At 61.2% G+C, this 10,309-nt stretch overlaps 1 protein-coding gene across 1 annotated transcript in view; it reads left to right on the top strand.

Annotated features, from left to right (window-relative positions):
• The window catches only part of TBC1D2B (TBC1 domain family member 2B), a 46,206-nt gene that overhangs the window by 27,459 nt on the left and 8,438 nt on the right, over positions 1-10,309 (top strand). Inside the window, 7 exon segments of the mRNA XM_025050423.1 lie at positions 1-94; positions 2,515-2,747; positions 3,434-3,829; positions 4,415-4,525; positions 5,420-5,613; positions 7,627-8,121; positions 10,054-10,171. The exon segment at positions 1-94 is cut by the window's left edge and continues 30 nt beyond it. Of these exon segments, the coding sequence (XP_024906191.1) occupies positions 1-94; positions 2,515-2,747; positions 3,434-3,829; positions 4,415-4,525; positions 5,420-5,613; positions 7,627-8,121; positions 10,054-10,171 (1,641 nt within the window).

The following is a 10,309-nucleotide window of genomic DNA, read 5'->3' as shown; positions in this document are numbered from 1 at the left end:
GAGGGGTGGGAGCTTCTGGACCCGAGCCCGAGGGACCTGGAGGAGTCCTCGGCACAGGAGGACAGGAGGAAGCAGACCCCCGAGGGAAACAAAGGTGCGGCTTCTGCTTCCTGTCCCCTCGCTGCCGTGGGCTCCCACTGGGGACGCCGGAGCAGGCCTTTCCGGTGGCGCGAGGCCCGGCGGGTTTACGTGCTCTGTGTGGGCGATCGAACAAAGGCCTGAAAAATCGGATGTTACAAGACACAGATCCCTGTGTAGCTCTTAAACTTTTTCAGAAGCTAGAACCTCAATGGTGCTCTCTGAGGAAATACTGATTTTAAAACTCGTTATTGCAGAAACTCGTACGCGAGAGTAGACTGCGCAGTGTCGCAAGTTCTGGTGTCCTGGCACCAGCGTCCACGGCTCTGACCTTGCGGTCTGCCTCATTTCCTCCACGTCGCCCCTGCCCTCCCGCCTCTGCCTGCCCCCACCGTCGCCTGGCCTGTTTGAAAGCAAATGCCAGATACCAGTCCGTTGCATCTGCAGCTCTGTTCGTGGACGACTCTTTCACAAATTGTAGCCGCAAAATCATGATTATACCTGGGAACAGTTGCAGCCAGTCCCGAGTGTTCCCTCATCCCCTCGTCTGTGGCCTGCAGACGTGGTCCGCGGCTGTCTGCTCGGGCCTCTTTTCTCCTCCCTCCCCCATTGCTGCGCTTGCTGAGGAAGCGGGGCCTCCGTGCCAGGGCCTTTGCTGGCGGCGTTTCTGTGGGGTAGCTTAACGGCGCCCACACCTCCGTTTCCTGCGTGTGGTCATCAGAGCAGAGGCCGGGAGGGGCCCACAGGGTGCCGCGTGTTGCCTGCTGCACCGTGTCTGGCTTTCTCACTCGGTCATGTGAGGATGGATCAGGGTTTAGGGTTGTTGGCCTGACCCGTTCATAACAGTTCTCCATCTTTCTCGTGCCTGATGCTTTTAGCAGCCATTCACGGCCCTACATCTGTTCATCCCTTCAGGGAATATTGATGTTTTAAATGTAGACTGACGAGAAGCGATTTTGAGGTTCTGCCTCACACTCGGTTCTAGCGTGAGGCGGGATTTCGGGGCGTCTTTATTGGGTGAGTGAGCATTTACTGAGGAAATGTCCTGTTCCCTGGGAGAGGACCACCATGACTTGCTTGGAGGGGGAGCTCGCCTGTGTCCCACAGGATGGGGGTGTGCGACACAGTGTGACAGGCATGGGGTGAGTGTGCTTTGTTACCAGCTGCCCGGCAGGGCGGTGGGAACACACCCAGGAGAGGCGGAGCGGGGCTCCTGAGACTGCGGCGTGGGCCCCGGCTTCTGGGAGGCTGCGGGAAGGGACGGAAGTGGGCAGGGCTGGGAGGAAGGCTCGGAGGGCGGAGTGAGGGGAGGGATGGGGACCCCCAGGTCCCTCGGAGCAGCCTGGCCCTTTGAGGGGGAGCTGTGCTGAAGACACAGAGGGACAAAGGTGTCGCCGGCTCCGATCTGCTGGATGCACTGGCCTGTCCCGCAGCGGCTCCGGGAACCGGCCCGCCCCCTGTGCCGTTCTCGGAGGCAGACCGCCCTTCCTCGGGTGTCCTTGTATTGCTGCGGAAACATTTTCATTGAAGAATAACAGAGAAGTCCCCAAATCAGGACCACGTCATAGCTCGCTGGATTGTCGCTCAGGGACAATACCCGTGTAGCCGGCACTCAGGTCGGAAGCGGGGAGGCCCCGGCCCCCAGGCGCCACCCCCTCGGGTAACCACTGGCCCCCTCCTCACGGCACAGATTTGTTTGGCCTGTTTTCTAACTTTATGTAAATGGGATCTATTTAGCACGTACTCGTCGTGTCTCCCCTCTGTATTTCGAATTTGCATGTATTCAAATCCATCCGTGCTGTTTTATTTAGATCCCTCAATGTTTTTAAATACTCGTTTTTAAGGAAGAGAATACAGTCAAACTTTAAAACACGTGTCTATAATTTCTAAAACATACACTTGGGTTTTTTGGTTCATTTCTTTCTTACTATGGACAGATTAGCAGAGATAAGCCAGGGGTCCTTGGTGGGTCTGCATCGTGCCGTCCAGCTTCGCAGGGTGGCCCAGGCAGCAGCCACGCCCCTCCTTGGCCCCGCGTCCCAAAGGTACCCGAAAGGGGAAAACGATGGTGTGAACGTGGGGGTTTAGCACCAAGGTTCTGAAATAGGTTTCGGAAAATAAACTTAACACGACCGAAGAATCTCAGGGGAGCGATAGGCTTTGTCGCTCGCTCCGCACCGCCGTCGGTGGGCCGTCTGTCATTCTTCGTCGGTCTTAAGGCGAAGATGGGGCAGCCACAGCGTGTGCTTTCAGGGTGGCCACGTGAGAACCTGGCAGGGAGGCCGGGGTTGTGCCTGGCTCGGCCTGGCCGCTTGAGCGTGGCGGATGCAGAAGCGTCTCCGGGGCTGAGTGCAGGCGGCTCGGAGGTGTGTCTCGTCCGAGTTCCCAAGAGGAAGACTGGTCCTGCCCTTAAAAACAAGCTTTGTTTTCTCGCAGGAGCGACTGGCTCGGGATTTCCCTTTGATTTCGGACGTGCTCCTTACAAAGGAAAGCGCCCTTTGAAAGACATGATCGGATCGTACAAAAATCGTCACAGTAGCGGTGACCCTTCGACCGAGGGGACATCGGGCAGTGGCGGTGCCGGCAAGCCCGCCTCCGAGGTGCAGCTGCAGGTCCAGAGCCAGCAGGAAGAGCTGGAACGACTGAAGAAAGACCTGTCCAGTCAGAAGGTACCTTTTCCCCCTCACCCTCCGCTCTGGTCCCCCGCACAGGCGGGGCGGGCCGGGCCGGGCCGGGGCACATCCTGGCTCCCGCGTATCTCTGAGTCTTCTTTCCCAGAGGGTCCTTTTCCCCTGAGAGTTTTATGGTCAGTGTAGCCATGGCCTCTGTCCCGGGCCCTGCCACTCTGCTCCATCATTTGTTCAGAGACATCCGAACGCCCAAGGAGGGTCAGCGGAGGGTGTCGTCTACACCACCCACTCCCGCCGACACCCGGTCCCTGTGCGCCTCAGCCCCGAGTCCACGAACAGGGGTCGAGTGCCTTTCCACAGCCTCCAACAGCAGTCCCCTTCTGAGCCGATGGGACCCGACTGCCCTTGGCTGCTCGGCGGACCCATGAGCTCTGCAGCTCAGAGTCCTCATCCCGGCGACCGCTTACCCAGCGCCATGGCTCACTGCAGAGTGTGCGTGCTCCTTGTTTCCTGTTTCCTGCGGCTGTTCTCTGTGGACAGTCTTCATGGAGTACTTTTTTTTTTTCTTTTTTATTTTTGAGATTCTTCAAGAGGAAGTTTGGCACTAAAACGTTTCCAGTAACGTGTCTGCCTTTCCTCAAACCCCAGGGGCCGCTCGTTGCCGAGAGGTCACACTCTGCTTCCCTTCCCTCCCCCGCCCTCCCTCCCGTCCCGCTTGGGCCCAGGAGCTGGTGCGGCTGCTGCAGCAGACCGTGCGGTCGTCCCAGTACGACAAGTACTTCACGAGCAGCCGGCTGTGCGAGGGGGTCCCGGAGGACACGCTCGAGCTGCTGCACCACAAGGATGACCAGATCCTGGGCCTCGCCAGCCAGCTCGAGAGGTTCGGCCTGGAGAAGGAGAGTCTGCAGCAGGAAGTGAGGACGCTGAAGAGCAAGGTGGGCGAGCTCAACGAGCGGCTGGGGATGCTGATGGAGACGATCCAGGCCAAGGACGAGGTCATCATAAAGCTGTCGCAGCAGCTCAGCGACTGCGAGGGCGGCGCGTCCTCTCCCACCTGGGCGCCCACCTCCCCCGTGGCCGCCCCCACCGGCAGGGACCAGCTGGAGCTGGACAGGCTGAAGGTGAGAGCGGGCCATGGGCTCCGACGGCCGGGACAGGAAAATTTCAAACCCCTCTGAACAGTCTCTGTCCATCGACGTCACTTCAGGGCGACCGGCCTCAGGGAGGTAATAGCGGGACAGCGGAGCCGCTGTGCCCGACGGGACTTCTGGTCCCGTGGTGACCAGCCTGCTGGGCAGCGCCCTCGGCAGTGGAAGGCAGTCCCCTGGCGCTGCCATCCCTCCGGCCCTCCCAGCCCGCTCCCCTCTCTGGCTCTGAGACACCGAGCGGTCCGTGTACGCAGCCTTAGGGCTCCGTCATTCCGCGCGGCCCGCAGACGCTGCGTCTCGGCCCCAGGGGTCAGGTCGGGGAAAACCGCCGCCATTACAGAAAGCTGCTTCCCAGTCCCCATCATCTCGGCGGAGTCCCTCCTGACTTCTCCTGCCCCAGAGGTTCACGGGAAGGTGCCTGACAATCCGCTTTCGGCTCCTCAGGACCCGCTCCCACTTGGCAGGGCTGTGCGGCGAGGCAGCAAAATAGTGATCCTGTCCAATAATTAATTAGTCAACGTTCAACCCATGTGAATCGATGGTTTTTTCCCCCAACAGGATAATCTACAGGGGTACAAAACCCAAAACAAGTTTCTGAATAAGGAAATTTTGGAACTGTCCGCTCTGCGGAGAAACGCAGAGCGAAGAGAGCGCGATCTCATGGCCAAGGTGGGTCCCAGCGGGGGCGCCCCCCGCGGACATGCGGGAGGGGTGTGGTCAGCGACCCCAAAACATCCTCGGAATGCACGGCGCCCAGCAGCTGCCCGGTCTCGCCCTGTCTGGCGCAGGCAGGCGGAAGTGCCCCAGTGTGTGGCTCCCCACACCCGCGCCTGGAGCGGGGTTCACGGGAAAACGTGAGACACAGTTCCAAGTCCCCACGTTCGGGCCGTTTGGGCTTTGGCGAATGCTGCTGGGCCGCGTGAGTTTGTTTCTCACGTATAAACAGGGCTGGTGAGGACGGTGCGTCCCTCCTGAGCCCGACGGGGTTGGTGCGAGGGTCAGACGTGGTTGTGGCTGCAAAGTGTGGACGTCGCAAACACTGGAGTGAGCGAATGAAGTTCAGTGACACTCACGTTAGCAGTGACCTCACCTGCCTTCCGAACCGCCCCGTCTCCCCACACCTCCTTCCTGCATGTTTTCCAGGGGTGTATTTGATTTGTCTGATGAGGTGGCAGAGGGGAGCTGGTCCTGGGTCACGGCCCTCCGAAGGTGTCGAAGTAGCATGGGGTAGCCGCTCATGGCCCATGTGCCAAGGACACTCAGTCTGTCCTCAGTAATGGGCACGTGGCCTGGTTCCTGCTGCTCACCTCACCCCTGTCCACAACTGGCGTGTCAGCATCCAGACGTCTGCTGTGCCAGGCCCCCTAGAAGGAAGGGGGCCAACGGCGGGCCACTGTAGACAGGACAGGGGCCTGCAGCATAAATGAATCTCTCATTTCTGACGCAGTGTCTCTGGCTCCCTTCCTAGTAGTTTTGGGCTCGTCGTTCATCGACCGCTCGTGGCACAGGCTTGCTTTTCCTGTGTCTCCGTCTGGACAGAGGTAACCGCCACTTTCTCTGCAGTATTCCAGCCTAGAAGCCAAGCTCTGCCAGATAGAAAGTAAATATTTGATCTTGCTGCAAGAAATGAAGACACCGGTTTGCTCGGAGGAGCAGGGACCAGCCCGGGACGTCATAGCCCAGCTGCTGGAGGACGCGCTGCAGGCCGAGGGCCCGGAGCAGCCGGAGCAGGCGTTCGTGAAGCCTCGTCTTGTCAGGTACGGTGCCGGCCACTGTGTGTCTGACGCCCCCTCCTCAGCAGCAGTAGCGATTGGCTCACGGGGAACTTTACACAGCCCTGCATCGCATGCGATGCTCACGATCCCGCCCAGTCATGAGAACAGATCAGTTCACCGTTCTTGCCGTGATGACCCAGTGATGGAGCTGGGGCTTTTGATTCCGAGACCTTCCTCCCCTGTCCCACGCCAGGTCACACGGTGGCCCTGGTTCTGGTCCTGCTGCAGGCGGCCAGTCCTCGCGGGCAGGAGCCTTCCCCTGAGACGTGCGCACCCTCGGGGGGTTCCAACCACGGAGGCCCCACTCAGGGACTGGGCCCCCTTGTAAGAGGGACGCTTTGGTCACCTGACTCTGGTTCAGAACTTGCCGAGAGTCTGACGCCAGCCATGAACACACTTAACGCCACCACGCACTTGGACGCACACACGGCACTATGCGCGGTTGTCGGAAAATTGCAGTCTGGAAGCCTGTGCTGGTTCTTGGCTTGAGAACCTTCACGTCCGAGTTTCTGAAAAAGGATTTTCCTAAACTGCTAGAGCGAGGAGGGTCTGTGGGTTCCCTGCGCCCCGCCCCACGCCGGCCCCAGGCAAAGCCTGGCCTCAGGCGCACACAGGCTGCGCCTTCTCTGCCGTGGCTGTGGCCGCGTTGCCTGGGCCACCTGCACGACAGCTGACAGCTGACATGCCGTCGGGGTGCGGTCAGCACCGTCGTGCGGGCTGCCGCCGAGGTGTGTGCGGGAGCCACGGCAAGGGGCTTCGCGTGCCGTGGCCGGCGACGTGGTGTGTTCGTCCTCAGTCCACAGACACGGAGGCTGGGGCCGGGGCGCCGCAGGGACCCGCCCAGGGTCACCCAGCCGGAGCGGAAGGGCGACGCCCCCGCCCGCACAGCCCGCTCTGGGGGTGCCGCGTCGTCTTTTTCCTGCGTCTTGGGCTCTTTTCGTGCCGTGTGTTTTCAGCCGTTACGCAGAAGTGGAACAATGACTCTGTTCAGCGACTTGGTGTAACTTCCGATCGCAGAAGATTCCGGACGTGCCGAGTAGCGAGCAGAGTCCACGCCCTCTGCCGGCGCGCCCCGGCCTCGGCAGTCCTTAGTGCTTGCGGTCCTTGGTCCCACTGCCCCCCGGGAAGGTTGCAGAGCAAATCCGGACGTGACATTTCACTTTTTAACACTTCGCGAGCATGTCTAACTGGCGGCACTTCCTCACGCTCTCACCTTCCCGGTTCGTGCCCCTTTCTGCTCTTCCGTTCCCTTCCGAAACCGTCCACGCGACATGTGCCTCCCGTGCGGTTCTCACCGTCCACGCGACACGTGCCTCCCGTGCGGTTCTCACCGTCCGCGTCTGCCGCGCCCGCCCTCCCTGCCACGGTGCACGTGCCACCTGCCTTCCTCTTCCACTGTCACAGGCGCCCGTGCTGACGCGAGGTCACCGGGTGACCCGGGACGACTGCCTGTCTTAGGTCCTGTACCTGTCACGCCATCCGCAGTGTCCCTCCGCCGCGTCCTGTTCGCAGCGTGGTCCGAGGTCCCAGGGCTTAGGCGTGGACGTCTCTGCAGCTGCCGTTCCGCCCACCACGTCCCTCCTCATCCCGCACGTCTCCCAGATATCCTCCTTCCTGTCTTTTCTGCTTTTAGGAGGGTGTCTCTCTAACAAATTCGTGTGTCTGTGTGATACGTAAAGACAGACGTGTATGTGTTAACATAGCCAAAGTTATCAGCCTTTTTTTGTGGTGTCGCTTGTATTTTCTTCTGCGTTTTCCACCTTTTCTCTTCCTGGATAGCATCGAAAAAAGATCCGATGTAGTCTTTTTCCACGTGGGTAGCCGATGGCCCCCACGCCGCTGGTGGAGAACGTCCTGTCCTCACGGAGCTGGAACGCCGGCTCACGCAGCAACGTGCCGGTGACACCCGGGCTGGTTCCCAGCTTCTCTTTTCCGCCGTGTTGGTCTTTCTGCCGAGAGTGCGTCGTTCACGTGTCCCTTTGCTTTTCTCCACAGCGAGTATGACATTTATGGGTTCAGGACTGTCCCCGAGGATGATGAGGAAGAGAAGTTAGTCGCCAAAGTGCGAGCCCTGGACCTGAAGAGCCTGCACCTCACCGAGAGCCAGGAGGTGTCCACGGGCGTCAAGTGGGAAAACTACTTCGCCAGCACGGTGAACCGGGAGATGACGTGCTCGCCGGAGCTGAAGAACCTGGTCCGGGCAGGCATCCCGCACGAGCACCGCTCCAAGGTGTGGAAGTGGTGCGTGGACCGCCACGCCCGGAAGTTCAGGGACGGCGCCGAGCCCGGCCACTTCCAGGCCTTGCTGCAGAGGGCGCTGGAGAAGCAGAACCCGGCCTCCAAGCAGATCGAGCTGGACCTGCTGCGGACGCTGCCCAACAACAAGCACTACTCCTGCCCCACCTCCGAAGGCATCCAGAAGCTGCGCAACGTCCTGCTCGCCTTCTCCTGGCGGAACCCGGACATCGGCTACTGCCAGGGCCTCAACAGGTGCGTGCTCGCCCGCAGGTCGTGCCTGCCTGCCTGCCTGCCTGTCGGCCGGGTCACCTGCAGGCAGAGCCCACGGGGCCTCTGAGCTGAGCTCGGAGGATGCGGCACGGCGGTCTCACGGAGATCTGTCCCCAGGTGGCCGCCTGGCCCTGGGCCTCGCATGCCTGGTGCCGTGTGCTGTGTCTGCTCTGTCTCTGCTCACCGCGGGCATCGCGGTGCACGCTCACATGCCTCTCTGTCGTGAAAGTGGACGACAGGGGTCAGCGAGGACGTGGCAGCTCTGCTTGCGCTCCGGGACGCCCTGTGCATCAACTGACACGCATCGCGGCTGCCACAGCCTTCGCGGTCCTCGCCGCGCCAACCTCTTGATGTCCGTGCCTCTGAGGCGAGCCTGTTGCAGGAAGAACAGCGTCGACCGGAATGTCGCTCGCTGAGACCTGAAAGCCGTGCTTTCCGGGAAGTCATCGCCCGTGGGAACAGGGCGGCATCTCTGCCCGAATGGAAGAGGGACTCGGGCTGCTCCTCTGGGGTCCCCGCTGAAGAGAACGCCCGTGACCAGGGGCCTGCCTGACAAAGCAGCCTCGTTTTGCTTGGTCCACACCGCATGCTCGGCCTGGAATCCTGGGGCTGGGAAACCCCGGGAGCCCGAGGGGCCTGCGGGGCCGGGCCCGTGGGAACAGGGCGGCATCTCTGCCCGAATGGAAGAGGGACTCGGGCTGCTCCTCTGGGGTCCCCGCTGAAGAGAACGCCCGTGACCAGGGGCCTGCCTGACAAAGCAGCCTCGTTTTGCTTGGTCCACACCGCATGTTCGGCCTGGAATCCTGGGGCTGGGAAACCCCGGAAGCCCGAGGGGCCTGCGGGGCCAGGCACGCGCGCGCTGCCGCGGTTGTCACGGACTCGGCTCTTCCACGTGCTGGCAGGTTCCAGAAAGTCAAAGTTCTCCGCCTTCCCACCCCGGTCGCCGTAGGGCCGCTGAATTTTAAATCTTACTGGATTTTTTATTTCGACGTATTTTGTACATGCCTCTGAGAACCCGAACTTCCGTGGGAGACCGCTAGCCTTTTGCAGTGACTCCGGCCACCGTCCCGAAAGCCCTCGAAGGCTCTGCTGCTTCAGACCTCGCTCCTGTCCGTGGTGTCCTCGCGCCGTGGGGTCGGCGTCTGTGCCCATGTGTCCCGTGCGTCGACACGTTTCCGCGCTCCAGCCCACTCACGCCCTCGTCCACCTCCCCCAGCTCTTTTTTACTTAACTTCACGTTAGATGAGTTCGTTATCATTTTACCTATGGAAGGAAAAACAGGCAAAGCCACACCTGAGAGGCAGTGTTGGGGGCTGTCCCGGGAGTGCTGCCCGCGAGCTTCGGGCCAGAGGCCGGGTCGTTGTGGAGAAGCTTCCTCTGCTGCTTCCCTTCCTCCCGCCCCGAACGCCCGTCGCTCCAAGCCACACCGGGGGCAGCTACATAAGCAACCTCTTGACTAGTGACTAGTGACAGCGGAAGCGGCAGCCCTCGCCAGCTCCAGCGCGAGCGCACAGCAGGCAGCGCGCCCGGCCTCCCCGCTCGGCCGCGTGCACGGCTTCCTTTCGTGTTTGGAGCAGAGCGGCGTCAGGATTGTGTCGTCTCCTCCATCACCTCTGGGCTTTTTATGCATAAAAAGATTAGCTGGAACTTCTCGAACGACAAACTCAGAATTGACTACATTAGCAACAGTCTTATAATGAAAACTTTTTTTAAAACGAGGCTGGTCAGTCGTGGGAAACAGTCCCATCGCCATTAAACAGAGCCCGCGGAAGGGGTGGGGGCAGAGACGGGGCTGTGCTTCCCGTGCTGCGGGAAATGGCCGCGAGGGGCACCCCCGTCCCCCGCAGGAGACCGGTCGGGGCCTCGGGAGGACGGCGCGGGGCTGGCGCTCACGTGTTCCCCCTTGGTGCCTAGGTTGGTGGCGGTGGCCCTGCTGTATCTGGAACAGGAGGACGCCTTCTGGTGCCTGGTGGCCATAGTGGAAGGCTTCATGCCCCGGGACTACTACACGAAGACTCTGCTGGGATCCCAGGTACGGAGCCTGAGGCTCCGCGCTGCCTCGTGGGCGTGCAGCTGGGGTGGGCGCCCCGTGCGGGCTTCGGCCCCGCCCGGCCTGGAAGAAGGTGCGCAAGGCGGGCGGCCTCCGGCCTCCGAGGCAGGCCGCTGTCGG

Source organism: Pteropus alecto, unplaced genomic scaffold (assembly GCF_000325575.1).
Source record: "Pteropus alecto unplaced genomic scaffold, ASM32557v1 scaffold60, whole genome shotgun sequence".
NCBI classification, from domain to species: domain Eukaryota; kingdom Metazoa; phylum Chordata; class Mammalia; order Chiroptera; family Pteropodidae; genus Pteropus; species Pteropus alecto.
Note: the sequence above shows the minus strand (reverse complement) of the source record. Positions and strands in the feature narration are given on the sequence as shown.